The following is a 20,552-nucleotide window of genomic DNA, read 5'->3' on the forward strand; positions in this document are numbered from 1 at the left end:
TGTTGGCGGGGTGGATGGAGGATTGTATCCCTGGGGTGGTTGCAGAAGATCAAACAGGCTTCATGAAGGGCAGGCAACTCGTGAGTAATATAAGACGACTGCTGAATGTAGTAATGAATCCGTCGGAGGCTCTGGTACCAGAGGTGGTGGTGTCCATGGATGCGGGGAAGGCATTTGATCAGGTGGAGTGGCGGTACTTGTTCGAGGTTTTGGGAAGGTTTGGGTTGAGATTTGTGGCATTGATGCGGTTGCTGTATGTGGCACCAAGGGCGAGTGTGAGGATGAATAATTTGAATTTGCGGAGCTTTGACTTAGACAGGGGTACGAGGCAGGGGTGCCCACTGTCGCCGTTATTTTTGCGCTGGCCATAGAGCCGTTGCCAATGGCCCTCAGGGCATCGGTGGAGTGGCAGGGGATTATGAGGGTACTGAGGGAGCATCGGGTGTCGCTCTATGCCCATGACTTGTTGCTATATGTTTTGGATCCACTGGAGAGTATGGGAAGGATTATGAGCCTACTGGGGAGATTTGGCGGGTTCTCGGGTATAAACTGAATGTAGGGAAAAGCGAGGTTTTAGTGGTGAATGAGCTGGGACGGCGGGCAAATTTAGGGGGATGCCATTTACGGTAGGGAGGGATAGGTTTAGGTATTTGGGGATTCAGGTAACGAGGGAATGGACGAGGCTCCATAAGTGGAACTTAACGAAGCTGATGGAGGAAGCCAGGGAGGATCTTAAGAGATGGGTTACACTGACGTTGGCGGGGTGGGTCCAAGTGGTGAAAATAAATATTTTGCCGAGGTTCTTGTTTAATTTTCAGGCTCTCCCGATCTTTATACCAAAGGCCTTTTTTCGGAAATTGGACACGATCATTTTGGACTTTGTATGGGTGGGGAAGGTGCTGAGGGTCGGGTGGACCCTGCTACAGAAGCAGAGGCTGCAAGGGGGGGGGTTTGCGTTGTCAAACCTGCTTCATTATTATTGGGTGGCGAATGTGGATATGGTGCAGCGATGGTGGGAAGGAGATGGGGTAGAGTGGGATAGGATGCACGAGGAATCCTGTAAGGGGTCTATAGTTTGAGGGCTATGGTGACGCCAGCGTTGCCAATGGCTCCGAGGAGGTATTCAGGGAGCCCAGTGGTGCAGTCCACGGTGAAGATATGGAATCAGTTGAGGAGGCATTTTAGAGTGGAAGGGATGTCGATGTTAACGCTGTTGTGCGAGAATCATGGGTTTGAGCCGGGAAGATGGGTAGTGTATAGAGGAGGTGGAGGGAAGTGGGGCTGGCCAAGGTGAGGGATCTGTATTTGAAGGAAAGGTTTGCCAGTCTGCAGGGGCTAAGGGAGAGGATAGAGCTGCCGAGGGGGAGTGAGTTCAGCTATCTGCAGGTTAGGGACTTTGCGCGAAAGGTCTGGAGGGGGTTCCCTCGGTTGCCGGGATACACCCTGCTGGAGCGACTGTTGCTTCCGAATGTTGAAGGGGAGGGAAGAATTGAGGATATATACAAGTGGCTGGGGGGGCAGGGAGACAAGCGGGTAGTGAAGATCAAGGAGAAATGGGAAAGGGAGTTGGGAGGGGAGATCAATGGGGAGTATGGAGTGAGGCACTGCGTAGGGTAAACAGACCTCCTCCTGTGCAAGGTTGAGCCTGATACAGTTTACGGTGGTGCACAGGGTGCATGTAACTCGGGCAAGAATCAATGGGTTCTTCCAGGGGATCGCAGATGTGTGAGAGAGGTGTGGGCAGGGGCCAGCGAATCACACGCACATGTTTTGGGGTTACAAAAAATTTGGAAGATTCTGGGCGGAAATGTTCGCGGTCTTCACCAGGATAGAGGTGGAGGACCCGGGCCCTTTGGTGGCGATATTTTGGGTTTCAGAGAAGCCGGAGCTCATGGAGAGGAGGAAGGCCTCTCTGATTGCACGGGGGCGAATTTTGCTGGAGTGGCGATCGGTATCGCCACCAGGGGTAGCGGCCTGGTTGGGTGACCTGTACGACTTCCTGCGGTTGGAGAAAATATGAGTTAAGGGGCTCTGCAGAGGGGTTTGAGAAAAGGTGGGGGATGTTTGTGACCATGTTTGAGGAGCTGTTCGTTGCAGGGGCAGGGTGCTAAAAAAGGGGGGAAATTTGTACAGACTGTATAGTTGATTGCTGGGAAGTATGTTTCCCGGGGTGTTTATATGTTGTAACATGTTTTGATACATGTTTGTAATAAAATACATTTAAAACAAAGTAATATTGTACATCTCTTAAAAGAAATACTGAATTTCAACACGGAGGGAAGAGGGAAATACATTTCATTTTGTTACCTCACTAGGCTGTACATTCATACCATCCAGGAAAGGATTAAGAGTGTCCAAACACATATTGCTTTGGGCTCTCTCAGTACAACTTAACAAGTCTACTTTGTGCTTTCAAATTTGAATTGTTGCATATTTTATGTATTTAGCCCCAATGTTACAATGATTTCTAATTTGACCCACAGTGAAAATGTACTGTCTGTCAAAGGTCTTTGTGATAGTTCCATTTTTGATTAGTTTCACAACAACCTTCCTTATGCTTCCTACGATAAAGCAACAGCTTTTATTTTGAGAAAGGACAGACCAGTTCAGGTGGTCCAAAGCCTCTTCATAAATCGAGAGGAAACTTCTGATATCGTAAGACATATCAGGCCATTTCATTACTGCTCCCCAAAATGTGGAACACTCCTGTACTCATTAACTGAATTTCTTGCTTTTCTTACAGCATTAACACTTTTGTAGTCTTGATAATTGATGGGGATTAACAGTACCTTGGCTGCTAAAGCAAAAAAAGGATTAATAGATGGGCTATTCAATCACAAGTCTTCTCATGCCACAGTAACGACAGTTTTAAAATAGCCCTTCATCCATTCCTAATGCCAAGTCCTTCATTTATTCTACACATTCGGGAGTCAATTAATTGTCGTATGAAATATTTCTAACGTGAGTCTATTTTACATATCCACTATTTTAAAGGGAAAAAAATACTTTAAAATTTCTCTTTAATATCACTGACTTTGATCCGATGGCCTCTACTTTTGCCACTCTCGCTCAAAGGCAAATTAGCTCGTTCAACATGATCTACAACTCTCACTCTTTATTGCTTTCCTCCAATGAAGTGTGTTCAGCTCCATGAGCGCTTCTAGCCTAGTTCTAACCACATTGCTCTCCTTTGAATCCTCCCCAGAGTGTCAGTGCCCTGGCTTCGGCAATATTAGGTCAGGAGTTAAGCAATGTTTAATAAAACATTGTAGGACAGAACAAACTCCAAATGTATCACCAATATCTTGGATTTAAAATAATATACATTATAAATCTAACAAAACTGATTACAAATTTGCAAAATAAACAAAATACATTAAATATCTATCGGCTATAACTTTCTTTCCAAAGGCCATAAAAATAGTTTCACATAATTCCCATTATTAAACTATCATTCACTAAGGCCTCGGCTATATTTTAGTGGAATAATCTGTTAAAACTATGAAAGGTAATTACTTCAAGTACCCAAAGATATGAGTCGCATTAATTTTTTTTGGGGAAAAATACACATACCAGGAAATCCATCATCTGCTTCTGCATCACCAGGCCCGCTGCCAATACTAGTGGTGTCGAGTCCCACCTGCACTAATGTCAGCTGACATCGAAGTTGTTCAATATCGCTGTCTTTGCTGTCTAGTGCCATCTGCAGCTCAATTCGCACCTGGCTTTCGTCTGCAATTTGCTGTTGGAAGATTAATGTTACACAGGCACATTACACCTACAGATCCTGGCAAAGCAAATCATTAAAAAAAACACCACTGTAGAGCCATTACAAATAACCAAATTTCCATTTCAAATTAATAAACCTTTCTCATAGGGCAGCACGGTGGCGCAGTGTGTAAGCACTGTGGCCTCACGACGCCGAGGTCCCAGCTTCGATCCCGGCTCTGGATCACTTTCCGTGTGAAGTTTGCACATTCTCCCCGTGTCTGCGTGGGTTTCGCCCCCACAACCCAAAGATGTGCAAGTTAGGTGGATTGGCCACGCTAAATTGCCCCTTAATTGGAAAACATTTATTGGGTACTCTAAATTTAAAAATAAAAATCTTTCTCATCATTTTTCCCAGTTCATTTTTATTTACTTTCTAAGAATGTCTTCTGCCCTCCTATTATTGTCATGTAAAAATAGAGTTTGATGCTTTAAACCCTGAAGTCACAACAAACTGCCAAAAAAGGTCAGGTTGCATGCTAATAGAATTTAGTCTTTATATGGTAGTACTGTTTTACATGTTTGTCAGTAGAATGGGCACAACACAATAGAACTGTTCAGCATAGAAGTTAACATTCAGCCCATCATGTTTCTGCTGGACCAATCACCAAATTTAATCCCAGTGCCTTGCTCTGTCACTAGAACCCTCTATATACCTCTGCTTCAAATATTATCTGCTAATATACATACAATTACAGCAGTGAAAGAATCCATTTGTCTCAAGAGGTTCCTGTCAGTGTTTTAGGGGCAGCACGGTGCACAATGGTTAGCATTGCTGCCTCACAGCTCCAGGGACCCGGGTTCAATTCTCAGCTTAGGTCACTGTCTGCGGAGTCTGCACGTTCTCCCCATGACTGCGTGGGTTTCCTCCGAGTGCTCTGGTTACCTCCCACAAGTCCCGAAAGGCATGTTTGTTCGGCGAATTGTACAATCTGAATTGTCCTTCAGTGTACCTGAACAGGCGCCGTAGTGTGGCGACTAGGGGATTTTCACAGTAGCTTCATTGCAGTGTTAGTGTAAGCCTACTTGTGACACTAATAAAGATTATTCATTTTCCACATAAACAGCAGCCTAATCCCAGATGCCAAATCCTTTATTCCATCCTCTTCAATAGCTATTCTTAAAAGTTGATAGTCACCGAATCATGAAACTCCAATTATTCTTATTCATTTATGGTGCTACTTTTAAGTTGTGAAGTTAAATCCCCAAATCTCTCTGCTTTTTACAATGGCCATCTTTCTCCCAAAAGTCACTAAAACCCCAAGTCGAATCCCAAACCTCCTAATCGCAATTGAATTCCATCACCATTTTTATTGTTCCTTCATCATCACAGCAATATCCTCTTGCAGCTTCCTTTGGCTATCAAAATCATTTACTTTTTTTCCTATTTTAGTATTCTCAACAAGCACACTTTCCAGTTCTATATCCAAGTCACTGGTATACATAATGCTAGATCTTTTCTAAATTCAGTAATCCAGAGATTATCATTTTCATAGCTGTCACAAACCTGCTTTCCAATTTCCTAGTCTTTTGTTTTCCTGGATTTCAGTCCTTTATTTTATGACATAATTCCCTCCCATGTGAACACTAACATTGGCTGTGCTCCCTCAATCTACATAATCCCCTCTAGTCTTTCTGAAACATCCCTTTCTCTAACACATTGGAGGCAACAATGTATCTATGGCTCTAAATATGGATTGCAAAAATGTCTACCCACTTAACTATCAAAGTCAATGATTACTGCATTCTGACTGAATGACTAATTCTTATCCCATCTTCCTCAAGGCATCACAAGTATTTCTGGTGCTCCTGCAATCTCTTCAGTCTTCAGCATAGAGGATGCAAGTAACATCCCAGAAATCAGGAAATGGTCACGAAAAGTCATTGGCAAATAGGGTTAAGGAAAATCCCACGGCTTTTTACACGTACATAAAAAGCAAGAGGGTAGCCAGGGAAAGGGTTGGCCCACTGAAGGATAGGCAAAGGAATCTAAGTGTGCAGGCAGAGGAAATGGGCGAGGTACTAAATTAATACTTTGCATCAGTATTCACCAAAGAGAAGGAATTGGTAGATGTTGAGTCTGGAGAAGGGTGTGTAGATAGCCTGGGTCACATTGAGATCCAAAAAGACGAGGTGTTGAGCGTCTTAAAAAATATTAGGTAGATAAGTCCCCAGGGCCTGATGGGATCTACCCCAGAATACTGAAGGAGGCTGGAGAGGAAATTGCTGAGGTCTTGACAGAAATCTTTGGATCCTCACTGGCTTCAGGTGATGTCCCGGTGGACTGGAGAATAGCCAATGTTGTTCCTCTGTTTAAGAAGGGTAGCAAGGATAATCCAGGGAACTACAGGCCGGTGAGCCTTACTTCAGTGGTAGGGAAATTATTGGAGAGAATTCTTCGAGACAGAATCTACTCCCATTTGGAAGCAAATGGACGTATTAGTGAGAGGCAGCATGGTTTTGTGAAGGGGAGGTCGTATCTCACTAACTTGAGAAGAGTTTTTCGAGGTGGTCACAAAGATGATTGATGCAGGTCGGGCAGTGGATGTTGTCTATATGGACTTCAGTAAGGCCTTTGACAAGGTCCCTCATGGTAGATTAGTACAAAAGGTGAAGTCACACGGGATTAGGGGTGAGCTGGCAAGGTGGATACAGAACTGGCTAGGTCATAGAAGGCAGAGAGTAGCAATGGAAGGATGACTTTCTAATTGGAGGACGGTGACCAGTGGTGTTCTGCAGGGATCAGTACTGGGACCTTTGCTGTTTGTAGTATATATAAATGATTTGGAGGAAAATGTAACTGGTCTGATTAGTAAGTTTGCAGACGACACAAAGGTTAGTGGAATTGCGGATAGCGATGAGGACTGTCAGAGGATACAGCAGGATTTAGATTGTTTGGAAACTTGGGCAGAGAGATGGCAGATGGAGTTTAATCCGGACAAATGTGAGGTAATGCATTTTGGAAGGTCTAATGCAGGTAGGGAATATACAGTGAATGGTAGAACCCTGAAGAGTATTGAAAGTCAGAGAGATCTAGGAGTACAGGTCCACAGGTTACTGAAAGGGGCAACACAGGTGGAGAAGGTAGTCAAGAAGGCATACGGCATGCTTGCCTTCATTGGCCGGGGCATTGAGTATAAGAATTGGCAAGTCATGTTGCAGCTGTACAGAACCTTAGTTAGGCCACACTTGGAGTATAGTGTTCAATTCTGGTCGCCACACTACCAGGAGGATGTGGAGGCTTTAGAGAGGGTGCAGAAGAGATTTACCAGAATGTTGCCTGGTATGGAGGGCATTAGCTATGAGGAGCGGTTGAATAAACTCGGTTTGTTCTCACTTGAACGAAGGAGTTTGAGGGGCGACCTGATAGAGGTCTACAAAATTATGAGGGGCATAGACAGAGTGGATAGTCAGAGGCTTTTCCCCAGGGTAGAGGGGTCAATTACTAGGGGGCATAGGTTTAAGGTGAGAGGGGCAAGGTATAGCGTAGATGTACGTGGCAAGTTTTTTTTACACAGAGGGTAGTGGGTGCCTGGAACTCGCTACCGGAGGAGGTGGTGGAAGCAGGGATGATAGTGACATTTAAGGGGCATCTTGACAAATACATGAATGGGATGGGAATAGAGGGATACGGACCCAGGAAGTGTAGAAGATTGTAGTTTAGTCGGGCAGCATGGTCGGCACGGGCTTGGAGGGCCGAAGGGCCTGTTCCTGTGCTGTACATTTCTTTGTTCTTTGTTTGAAGGAAGGGAGGAACTCAGGAAAATTACAATCACCAGGGAAATTCCATTGAGCAAATTGTTGGAGCTGCAGAGTGACAAATCCCTGGGATCTGACAGACACCATCCCAGGGTCTTAAAATAAATGGCTAGAACGATAGTTGATGCATTGGTTTTAATTTTCCAAAATTCCCTAGATTAGGGCAAGGTTCCATTAGACTGGAAAATAGCAATACAACTCCTTGGGAAGGAGACAGCAAGCCAGTTAAGCTTTAGGCCAGTTAACTTAAAATGTCATAGAGAAAATATTAGAAGGTATTGTTGAGAGAAGGCAATTTACTATCAAGTTTCCTGTTCTCGTCAGTCCTTTGTTGCTTTCCCTGACGTGTACATAGCCACCAGTCTCCTTCCTCTCCAAGTGCAAGGCACCATCTCTCAGTAGGTTGACTACCCTCAAGCTCTTCTTACTGCAACATCTTTCATCCCCTGCCCCTCGCTCTACCTCTCCCCATCCCCTGACCCTCCCTCGACCTCTCCCCCAATGTCTGATTGTCTTCAATTCTGATACAAATTCAGAGGTCTTAACTTTAAATAATCTAATTTCCCATGCATTTATGTTTGAAACTTCTATATCTTGTAGGAATTGTGCTTCACCGTTCTTTCTTACGGGAAATGCTAATCAAATTGCATTTAAATTTATATTGCTATCAACCTAAATTTAAATGAAACCACAATATTCCTCTTCCCTCAGGTCTATTCTAGCTAAATTCCTGCTATGAAAGTAGAATTTTCACTCAGCCCTCATCTTATTTTGTTACCAGTTGACTACAAAGGAGTTTGCTCTCTGCTTGAACTCTTAATAGAGTACTAACAATCGCATTTTTTAAAAACACGGTGTTAAGAAGAATGGAGTAATTAAGATGTGCTTTTGTATGTGCGGACACACATGGATGCTTGTGTAGAACATATGGGGAGTTGGAAAGAGAAAGGAGAAAAAATGCAGTTCTGACTGACTATATCGCAGAGTTTCCACATTCTACATATAGGCTACGCAATATGAATAATTATTAAATCTGTTAATGTCTTGCCTAGTGGGCTATAGCTTCTGCTAGGAAAATAGATTGATAGGATTACATCAAGTATTACATTACAACCTACAAATATGATACAACAAAGGATGCATCAAATGAAACAATAATGTTTAGTAAGGCATTTTTGCGAAGGAAAAATTATTTTAATCACTATAAATTAAAGTTCTACCAATAGCTTAGTACGGAGTGAACTTTCAGAATAATGTTCCTCACCAGTTTGAGGCTGCAACTATGACTTCTACTTAGCCTTGCAATGCACAGCAATTATTTGAACAAAGCCCATCTTTAAGCTAGGTAGCATTCAGAGGTTGTGTTAAACTTCTTTTCCTAATCATAATCTTGCAGTATCTGAATTGACACAGCATCGAAGTGCCAAGTTCCCATTTTGAAGGCTTAAACCTTTCAAGTATCCCCAATTGGCAAGTCCCTTGCTCCCCATCCTTTATGTCAGTGGGTGGTCTACTAGGTTGGGAGAAGTAAGTGTTGCAAACTGTCAGGAAAATTAATCATACATACTGTTGTTGAGGGCAATTGCAAAGACAACAGATAATCCATTCTAAGCTAAAGAGGATATGGTCAAGCAGGGAAAGTAGGGATTGCAAGATATCCAAATTTGCAAAAAATAAATTGTTACTATTAAAGAAAACATAATTCATTCATCATAAAGCCCTGAGAAATTATCAACTCAGGATACAAATTCTTCTTTGATTTTATCATTATTAAAATCCTAAATATATTGTCAGTGAACACTACAACATCGAAAGAACATCAAACACACAAAATTATGCCAAATTTTACGAACTAAATTAATGCATTATTTTTACAAAATACAAGCAATTCCAAAATGCTTTAGAGATTTGAAAATTACAATTTGATGGGAACAATAAGAGAATATTGTGACAACCAGCCCTTCAATTACTTCTAAAATTTTCAAAACCATTATGCAGCAAATTAACAAAACAGGACGGCTTGCAATTATAGTGCAAACCGTCTGCTCTTAGGGATTTAAAATTTTTACTATCCTAGCCTGTTCCTTTTTTCTATATTTTGGACTGCATCTATAGGACCAAGTTCAACAAATTACTCAAAACATGCATTATTAACTGATCATTAGAAGTAATTATGATGAAATCAGCAGTATCAAAACATCCAAGTACTACAACAGAACAGTATGGTCAGAACTGTACATTTCACAACACAAACTGCTTTAATCAATTGAATAGCAATTGTTTTTATCTTTGCCTGTATGACAAACAGCATGTACAATCTTACCGCTTGCATTTCATTCAGCTCTCTTTGGTATTTAATCATCATTTGTGTTAACTTTTCCCGCTCTGACCTCAGCTCCAATTGAAGTTTTCGATTTTCTTTTTCTTTTTTACGAACGTCAGTGTCAGTTCCACGTCTGCTATGGTCCTTCTTCATGTCCTTTCGATTCATAATCTCGGCTAATTTATTGACAGCCTAAAACACGATAATTGTCATGTGAATTTCCAGTGGAGAACGTTGTTTCTTCTACAATTAATAATTTGTTTCACCCATGGGCTCAATCAGTGTACTTGGTTTGGGCACTGCTGCTTCACGGCACCGAGGAACCGGGTTCGATCCTGACCCCAGGTCACTGTCCGTGTGGAGTTTGCACATTCTCCCAGTGTCTGCGTGGGTCTCACTCCCAAAACCCAAAGATGTACAGGGTAGGTGGACTGGCCACGCTAAATTGCCCCTTAATTGGAAAAAAGAATTGGGTACTTGAAATTTATAAAAAGAAAAGTTTACAGCACTTGGAAAGTTTTTGAAGAATTTATCCTCATGATCCAATTATTGAGTAAATTTCCTAAATATTCAATCAACCCCATAACCTACATTATTCAACTTTATCTAACCACATTCCTTAGCAGGACATTTACATATCTCTAAGGAATCACGGTACTGTCTTCGTTTTATGATTGACTCCGTTTATACTTACCTTTAAACTCTTCAATTCCAATCCAAATCAGATATTTATTTAGATTTCTTCAAAAAAGATATAACTCAAGGGGCCATTACTATGTAGCAAAATAAATTACTCTTCAGAGGCTGGTTTAATTTAATTTACTACCCACCAATGTTCTGTGCTTACTGCTGAAGAAATATGCTTGTATCATTTATGCCTCAAAGCAGTTTATCAATGAAAAAGTGAGTTCCATTCCAAAAGCCTATCCAAAGACAAACTATAATATAAGATTCCATAAATTGAAATGATTAATTTTAAAATAATTTTGATCCAGTTTACCATGAAATCATTGGTGATGTTTAAACATTTGGAATTATCAAGAAAAATTGATTCTCCCGCCATTTTCTCTATTGTCTGCAATTTGTGGGGTGTTTGAAATTCTTCACTGTAATCTTCCATTTTCATGTATAGTAACACTAACTAATGATGCATGTATGATTAACAAAATGGACCACTGGAGATGCAAATCATAAACTTTTATCTAAGACCAAGTTTTGGTTGAAAAAAATGGGAAGGCAACTTATTATCTAAATGGGGAGACACTTTGGGGTGCTCTAATGCAGAGAGATTTGGGTGTCCTCGTGCATGAGTCACAGAAAACTAGCATGCAGGCACAGCAAGTAAGAAGGAAAGCAAATGGAATGTTGGCATTTATAGCAAACGGAATTGAGTATAAAGGTAAGGAAGTGTTGTTGCAACTACACAAGACATTGGTGAGACCGCACTTGGAGTATTGTGCACAGTTTTGTTCCCCTTATTTGAGGAAAGATGTAGTGGCACTGGAGGCAGTTCAGAGGAGGCTCACTAGATTGATTCCGGTGATGAGGGGTTTGTCATATGAGGAGAGATTGAACAGTTTAGGCCTATACTCTCCAGAGTTACTCGAAGTAGATGGAGCAGATGCTTCCTCTTGTGGTGCATTCTAAAACGAGAGGTCATAATCTTAGAATAAGAGGTAGCAAATTTAAAACAGATTTGAGGAGAATCTACTTCTCCCAAAGGGCTGTGAATCTGTGGAATTCGCTACCGCAGAGTGCGGTGGATGCAGGGACAGTAAGTACATTTAAGGAGAAATTAGATAGATTTTTTAATTGGTAATGGGTTGAAGGGTTATGGAGAATGGGCAGGACAATGGAGTTGAGGCCATGATGGAATCAGCCATGATCACATTGAGGGTGTTAGGCTCGGGAGGCGAAAATGCCTACTCCGCTCCTAGTTCATGTGTTCTAGGTAGGAGATGCTCTGACCGATTTTGCAATTCAGCTCTTGGTCTGTAGCATTGTAGGTAACAGATGAGGAACATATCAGCCATGATCGAATGGCAGAACAGACCCGATAGTCCGAATGGCCTAATTCGGCTCTGATATCTTATGAACTTAAAAGGATCAACTACAAATGTAATTGCAACAGAACTAGTCTGTACATTATTTTTAAAACTTACTAACTTTTATCAACTCAAGAACTTACATTTAATTTAACATTTTTCAGATTTTAACTGAAAAATGTTAACATGGTTACTAAAGTCCTTTGGAAACTTTAAAGGACTTTGAGCTAAAAAGTAAATGTGAGCCATAAATAATGTGATTGAACATAGAAAAATCTCCACCATCTATTGTCTATCATTTCTTGCGGGGAGTTAACTGGAATCTGGGGCAGCATGGTAGCACAGTGGTTAGCACTGTTACTTCACAGTGCAAGGGACCCGGGTTCAATTCCTGGCTTGGGTCACTGTCTGTGCGAAGTTTGCACGTTCGCCCGGTGTCTGCGTGGGTTTCCTCTGGGTGCTCCGGTTTCCTCCCATAGTCCAAAGATGTGCAGGTTAGGTGGATTGGGCACGCTAAATTGCCTCTTAGTGCCCAAAGGTTTGGGGGGGGGGTTGCTGGGTTACGGGGATAGGGTGGAGGTGTGGGCATAGGTAGGGTGTTCTTTCAGGGACCGAATGGCCACCTTCTTCACTGTGAATTCTATGATCTGTTACTGGGGACAGAGTGAGCAAATACCTGACCAACAATGAATTGAGCAATGAGAGTTGGCATGGATTTGTAAAGTGTAGGCCATATTTAATTAACCTAGTTGAATTTTCTGAGGGGATCACAATTGTGGTAGGTGCAGGAGTGCCTGTGGATATTATTTCTGAGTTTCCAGAGACATGGGATAAAGTTCCATACAAGAGACCATTCAGAAAAATGTAAGTGCGGGAGTTTGGAGGCAAACCTTTGAAAGAAAATGGAGAATTGGTTAGGAGATAGGAAACAGAGCTGAGACAATCGATATGTCCTGTACCCGGCAAGTTTGACAACCCCATCTCAGTTTTTCATATATTTATCAATAACTCAAATAAAGGAATGGAGATCCATGTTTGCTGATGATACCAAGTTAAGTGGCACAATAAGTAGTGTAGTTGGAAGCAGAAAGCTGTTGAGGTTATCCACTTCAAACTCTAGGAAGGTGGATCAGGATATTTTGGTGAAGAACTCAGAACTGTGGATGAGCAGTCAAATTTTAGGAGTCCACGTACTTAATTCACTAAAATCTTGTGGACAGGTACAAAAAATAATTTAAAAGGGTGAATGGAATAGTCTTCATCTTAAGAGGAAAAGAATTCAAAAAGATGGAAATTATGCTGAAGTTCTATAAAGCTCTGGTTAAAACACATCTGGAATACTGCCTTCAATTTTGGGCACCGTACCGCATCAGGATGGATTTACAAGCCTTAGAGGAGGTGCTGTGCAGATTCACTAGAAGTCTACCGCAGCTAACATGACTCAATTATGAGGAAAGGTTGCACAGACTTGTGCTCGTCCCATACAGAAAACAAATGGATGGCGGCCAAAACGGAGGTGACTTTAAGAATATGTACCCTACAAATCCTTCATGGTGTTACATGGAGTCTGCAGCATAGAAACAGGCCATTTGGCCCAACTGGCATGCTAGCATCTGTACTTGCTTCTAGCTCTCTACTTATAACCCTATCAGCAAATGCAAACATCGCCATGTGGCATCTAACTTCCTCTTAATTGCTTATGTGCAGGCTTCGCTGTAAGGAGCTTGCTAGTCTCAATGACAGAACTGCCCAAAAATGGTGCCCATGATGTGGAGATGCCGGCGTTGGACTGCGGTGAGCACAGTACGAAGTCTTACAACACCAGGTTAAAGTCCAACAGGTTTGTTTCGATGTCACTAGCTTTCGGAGCGCTGCTCCTTCCTCACCTGAGGAAGGAGCAGCGCTCCGAAAGCTAGTGACATCGAAACAAACCTGTTGGACTTTAACCTGGTGTTGTAAGACTTCGTACAAAAATGGTGCAGAATGGGTTCTCTCATCTGTCTCTCAACTAAAAAAGGGCCAGTTAACTTTGTACGTGTTTATGCTCCAATTGTGTGCTCCGCTACAGAGGCGAAAGACCATTGGTTGGATCTGGCCTTCGCCATCATTGGATGGGACTCATTCAAAAACATAGTCAACACAGGCAGCTACCACTATGCTCACTGTGTCAGAGATGACCACCTGGTGTGCAACAGGATTAGGGTGTAACCCATTACGTTTTTCATTCAAAGCAGAAATGCCGCCCTCGTATCAGCCATACCCAGATAGAAACCAACAGTTCCTTGACTTGATTGAACACGTGCTCCTTGGCGTTCACACACAAAAGTGCAGAAACAAAATGGAACATATTTCAAGACACCACCAACAAATACCATACACTCAACATATGGGAAGCAAGAATGGAAAAAATGTTGATTGGTCAAGACAAACGTCACTGTGATGGAACCAGTCATTGATGTCAAGCAGTCTGCTCTCATTAATTGCAAGAGAAATCCAAGCAAAAAAACCCAATGTACACAGAGCTGTACAAAGTAAAGTCTAACAGATAAATAGGTAGTGCGTCAATAACTACTGGTTACAACGTTGCCAGAATACACAGATATATTTCAACAAAAGGAATGCTAGGGGTACATGTGAAAGGATCAAAAATGCAACAGGTTCATCAACAAAGAAAACAGCTCCACTGAAAATCAAAACTGAGGTCATCAACATCTGTAAGAAACTGGGGAGATGGGTGGAAACACTAGCTTCAGTTGTACTCCAGGGAAAATATTTATTTACTTAGTGAACTAATGACCCATCTGTGAAGGTTGGCCAAACAGGGGACTTGGCAGGTCCTGAACCTGTTAAGGATGGACCATTCCTTCCTCAGAAGGTTAAAACCAGGCAGCTGCTGGGTTGGGTTTGAGACCAGGTCCTTGGTCGTCATGTCTAAATGATTCCCATTTATTTGTCCAGGTGGAATTTGCATTGAAATCCCATCTGGGAGGGTTGTTCCGAATCGTCCTTCTTGATGGGAGTCGAACCTTGGGTGGGCTGAATAGATCAGCGTGAAGTGGCAGGTGGAGGGGGAGGCATTGGAAACTTTTTCTATCATTTAGTGGGTTGTTGCAAGTCAAACACCATCGCCAGTGAAGCTCGAGACACCATATAAAGCCTGCCCATCATGGAAGAGCTGGGTACAAACCAACAATGGAGGAGCTTGACAAAGCTGTTGACTCGCTTGGCCTGGGCAAAGCTCCAGGTCCTGATGCTATATCGCCTGAACTCATCAAACCAGCACTCCGGTAGAATCTGCATTCTCTGCTGGAAGGAGAGGGCAGTGCCCCAGGATTGGCATGATGCAAAGATTGACAGTCTGGACAAGAACAAGGGTGACTTTGTGATTGCAACAACTATTGAGGCATCTCCTTGCTGAGCAGCATGGGAAAAGCATTTGCCAATGTTGTCCTTGTCAAACTGCAGATCCTGGCTGAATGTTTCTATCTCCAATCCCAGTCTGGTTTCAAAACTGGAAATCTATCATTGACATGATGATCTTAGTCCGCCAGCAAAATGCCTTGAACATAGCAGACCACTATAAATTTAAGCATTGATCTTACCATGGTTCCCGACCATGTGAGCAGAGGCAGTTTAAGCTGCTGGGGCAAATTGGCTGCCCGCAAAGCTGCTCGGTGTAATCTCCACTTTCAATGACAACATGATGGGCAAGGTCAACTGTGATGGGGCAATATCGAGACCCTTTGTGATCTGCAGTGGAGACAACAAGGATTGTGTTCTGGCACTCATTGACATATTCTTCTCTTTGCTGTTGTTACATGCTTTAAGGTAATCTCCAAAGGGTGTCTTACTTAAATACCAGAACTGTCAGACAGGACTGCAAAGGGTAGTGGGGAAACCAATTCAGGGGGAAAAAAACCTACTGAACCTCAGCCTCACCTACCTGTCTGCAGCGTCATCTCTATGGGAGAACTGGTAGGATTGACTATTTGCCTATTCCTGATTCTATGAAAGATAACTTGATTCCAAAACGTAAAGGAAAATTAGCAAGTAGCATGAAAGAGTGCAGAAGATGTGGTTTTGCTCCTCAAACACATCACAAGGCAAACTGTCTTAAATGTTCGGAGGAAGTGTAATAGATACAGGCTATTTTTTCCAATGAAAGTAAGAGGATGAAAGTATTCAATCAAAAGCAAATAAGAATGCTCCTTGTGCAGTTCTGAGTGGCTGGTTCAAGAGAAGAAAACAAATGCTGACATTGACCGTTGCAACATTTTTGACACGGGTCATATTTGGAGAGAAAACCTAGGAAAATGTAGAGACTATACCAGCACACCGTAGCAATAGGGTCAAATTAAGGATGTCCATGAATAGTGCTGAAAGCGACATAATTTTACTGCCAGAAAATGCCACTGCGCAGATAAAAATTACATTTGAACAAATTTAAGCAGGAACATGCTGGGAACTGTGTTAACAATTAAAATATGATCCTATTGTGTTTACCTGTGTTTTTAGTGTCCTCTCATTCAGCAGCTGTTTGTCAAATTGAAATTTTATATTGGCTAAATTTGCATCCTCTTCTTTCAGCTTCTGAATCTCTGAAATAAAACAAAAAAACATTTGAAATTTTAACATGCCGAGTTTTGCAGCAGACTTTCATAGATTTATTTGGTACAAATTACCGAACAAATCAAGGCAGTTAATGGATCTCTTGATGTATAAGTAGACTAACAAGATATGAGACTTTAATTTGGCAGAGGGATTTCGAAATGACTTCTGTAGAAGATGTTACGCACCTCAAAATATTTTGATATAAAAATGACTTGCAGCAACAGGAAATATATGCAATACAAATTAAGAAATAAAACATTTCTACGCTTAGAATGGAGACAGTATACTTTAGCTGTATCTCTTCATAAATGTTTTCCATGCATGGCACGGTGGCGCAATGGTTAGCACGCCAGGGACGCGGGTTCAATTCCAGCCTTGGGTGACTGGTGGACTTTGCACTTTCTCCCCATGTTAGTGCGGGTTTCCTCTGGGTGCTCCGGTTTCTTTTGTTTCAGATTCCAGCATCTGCAGTAATTTGCTTTTATTATAGCTTTTCTATGGTCTGACACTATTTAATTTATCACAACATTAATAGAGCTCTAGGGCAACTCAATGAAGTCACCATAAACCCTCTGTGCTGGTCCATGTGTTTTTTTTGGGGGGAAAATACGTTTTACCTTGGGATGATGGTCTCTTTAAGAACTAGGTTTCTCTGAAAAGGATTAGTAAATGATCATGTGATCAGTTAGCCTGCATCTGTGTTCAAGCAGTTTTAGTCTTTGGTTTTGGAATACACAGGCTGTAGAAGAGAAAACATCGCTTTCAAACAGAGTTCAGTTGAAATTGTGCGTTCGCTAAAAGAGGGGGAAAATTAAAGGATTTGTACAGCGAGTTAAAGTTCTGGTATATCCAAATAGAGAGCAAGCGAGAGAGCGAATGGGAGCAAGAATCATAGCGCCAAAATCCAGAAATAAAGATATTAGGACCCGGAAAGTTCAAGCCCGAGGTGACTACACTTAAGACGCCCGTGTTGTCTGGGGAGTTTGAAACTATTGGGAGTAAGCAGAGACCCACAAAATATTAACTCTTGTACGAAACTGCAAAGCAGTACTCAGGCCAAGTGGTAAATCTTCCAAATTGTGTTAAGTATGTGACTTGAGTTTTGGCGTGCAAGTCTAATGGGTTTAAAAGGAATGTGGTTTTAAGGAGTTTGGCTCAGATCATAAGGGCAGGATTTTCTGACCCTTCCCATCGGTGGGACCTTCCGGTCCCACTGATAGCGATCCCTATGACAGGTTCCCTGCCAGTGGGGCGTGAGGGCAATGCAAATTGCTGGAGACATCAGCGGGACTGGATGATCCCCGCCATCAGAAAATCCCGCCCTTAGTAACTGAGTTCTTTGTACTATTAATCTTTACTCTTATTTAAAATAGGGTGTTGTTATTAGAATTCATGTTCTTGCATTTTGGTGCAGTAAAATTCATTTGTTTTAAACCGTGAACTTTGCGGCTTCACTCTTAGTAAATACTGGAGGTTTTAGATTCTTAGAAAAATACTAAACACATTACTGGTCTCCACCAAGACCATAAAACTGTGCAAATTGTTGGTTGTCAAGCTTTTAGGATATAAGGTGCTATATAAATTTCTCCTTTAATATCAAATTGAACATTCACTAACAACTGGGTTGAGAGAGCACAAAGGAACTGACACATCTATGTTTTATTTTGAAATTAAAATTGTACTCACGGTCCTGAAGCTCCTTCATTTTATTGTTCAGTTCCTCCTTCTCATTTGCAAGATTTGCTACATCGGCAGTCAGCATTCTATTCGTCTCCTCCAGCTAAATAGCAAATTAAAATATTTCAATATTTAAAATGGGCAGCACAGTAGCACAGTGGTTAGCACAGTTGCTTCACAGCTCCAGGGTCCCTGGTTCGATTCCCGGCTTGGGTCACTGTCTGCGGAGTCTGCACATTCTCCCCGTGTCTGCGTGGGTTTCCTCCGGGTGCTCCGGTTTCCTCCCACAGTCCAAAGATGTGCAGGTTAGGTGGATTGGCCATGCTAAATTGTCCATAGTGTCCAAAAAAGGTTAGGTGGGGTTATTGGGTTACGATAGGCTTAAGTGGGGTGCTCTTTCCCAGGCCCGGTGCAGACTCGATGGGCCAAAGGGTAAACCCTATGAAACCAGCTATGAAATTAAAACTATCCAAGTTACACAAATGCATAATTTTCTTCAACTAGCATATCTTGGTAGTTGTTTAATAGTTCCAAAGTGCACACCCCAGCAGTTTACAATTCATCAAACTTGTGCCCAATGAAAGTTTGCTTCATCAATGGAAGAAATTTTCCTGGTAGATGTTAGGCACTTGAGGCTTCTTAAAAGAAAACAATAGTGTTGCAAATTAGCTTTAAATTCCAATCAGTGTTTAGTTTCTGAATTTTGTATCTTGAAATAAAGATTATTGCATTTTTTTCTATGAATGCCAGAGATTTTGGATTGTGGTTATATTTTGAGTTATTTCACTCTTTACTTGCCAAAGCTTTCAGTAGACAGTGTGATAAATAATATTCAAAGTGTATCACAGAAATCAATTAAACTTTTCACTAAACCCTCAACCCTCAGTGCTCTAAAACATCAGCAAACATGATTTCCGCTTACCAGCCCACCTGTTCAGATTTTCACTTCCACCCACAACCACTTCAACTCCATATGTGGAATCGAGCATTTCTCTCCAACTAAAATTCTGATTTAAGTGTAATTACAACAGCAATGGGAGTATTCTTAAATCCCACAAATAGATGCGTTTGGGTTGGAACGGAAGGTAAAATGGAGAAATTTTCAAAACTCATCCACGTGAATCCACCTACTTCCAGTTTTAACTGAGGCATCACAGGCGGTGAAGTGTTTTGGGGATGGTGGTGAGAAAAGAGGTGTAAATAAGCAACCTGCTCCCAAGAGGTGGGTCAATTATTTAAATATTTTAATGAGGCTCTGTGGCTGGTGTGCTGGGTTTCCCAAGCTTTTGCAAACCTGACAGTTCAAGGGGTTGATGGGCAAGGAATAAGAAAGGATGCACTTTGCAGCACTGCTTATGAGACAGAATGAGCAGGAATGCTTCCATCCCTGCCCAAGCCACCCCTGATAGCCCCCAAAGTGACAGGAATCCATGCTCCTCAGCTCTGTCCTTGCAGCAATACAAATTTCTCCTGATATCCACCTGCAGATCATCTCCTTCAAGGACCATAACCTCCCCCACCCCCAATGTTCTCCATGCCCATGTCTTGCATCCTCCACCCCAAACTTCTCCTAAGGAGGCATCAGCTATTATCTCTGCTGCTCCTCCACTGATCTCATCAAGCCCCATCAATACCTCCCCTACCCAATATCCAGGCCTCCCCCTAAGACCATAAGATATAGGAGCAGAATTAGGCCGTTCGGTCCATTGAGTCCGCTCTGTAATTCGATCATGGCTGCCGATATGTTCCTCATCCCAATTATCCCTGGTTTCCTTTTCAATCAAGAAATCCCCTTATTAATCAAGGACACCAGATTTGTGCTTGAGGTGCTGTCACGTACAGGGCGACAGACCAAAAGCTGGAAGGTGGAATTAGACAGAATAGTTCTTTCTCAGAACATAAGAACTAGGAGCAGGAATAGAGAATTTAGCCTCTTGAGCCTGCTCCACCATTCAATACGATCTTGGCTGATCTCATCATGGCCTCATCTCTACCGCCCGTTCTCCGTAACCCTTCAACACATTACTGATTAAAAATCTGTCTAACTCCTCCTTAAATTTACTCACTGTCCCAGCATCCACCGCACTCTGGGGTAGCAAATGCCACAGATTCACAACCCTTGGGGGGGGGGGAAGAGAGAGAGAGAGAGAGAGAGAGAGTAGTTTCTCCTCAAATCTAGTTTAAATTTGGTAAGACTATGACCTCTGGTTCTAGAATGCCCCACAAGAGGAAGCATCCACTCCACATCTACCTTATCCATACCTTTTAGCATCTTGTATACCTCAATTTGATCTCCCCTCATTCTTCTAAACTCTAGAGAGTACAGGCCTAAACTGCTCAATATCTCTTCATAAAATTAAACCCCTCAT

The 20,552-nt window shown here is 42.1% G+C and overlaps 1 protein-coding gene across 1 annotated transcript in view; it reads right to left on the reverse strand.

Moving 5' to 3' along the window:
* Positions 1 to 20,552, reverse strand: part of LOC140410553 (rho-associated protein kinase 2-like) — a 374,766-nt gene that overhangs the window by 69,627 nt on the left and 284,587 nt on the right. The window contains exons 23-26 of the mRNA XM_072498789.1: positions 18,193 to 18,286; positions 16,399 to 16,493; positions 9,851 to 10,042; positions 3,574 to 3,742 (exon numbers count right to left, since the gene is read on the reverse strand). Of these exons, the coding sequence (XP_072354890.1) occupies positions 3,574 to 3,742; positions 9,851 to 10,042; positions 16,399 to 16,493; positions 18,193 to 18,286 (550 nt within the window). The remainder of the gene's footprint in view (positions 1 to 3,573; positions 3,743 to 9,850; positions 10,043 to 16,398; positions 16,494 to 18,192; positions 18,287 to 20,552) is intronic.

The sequence above is a fragment of the Scyliorhinus torazame genome, chromosome 4, assembly GCF_047496885.1.
Source record: "Scyliorhinus torazame isolate Kashiwa2021f chromosome 4, sScyTor2.1, whole genome shotgun sequence".
NCBI classification, from domain to species: Eukaryota; Metazoa; Chordata; class Chondrichthyes; order Carcharhiniformes; family Scyliorhinidae; genus Scyliorhinus; species Scyliorhinus torazame.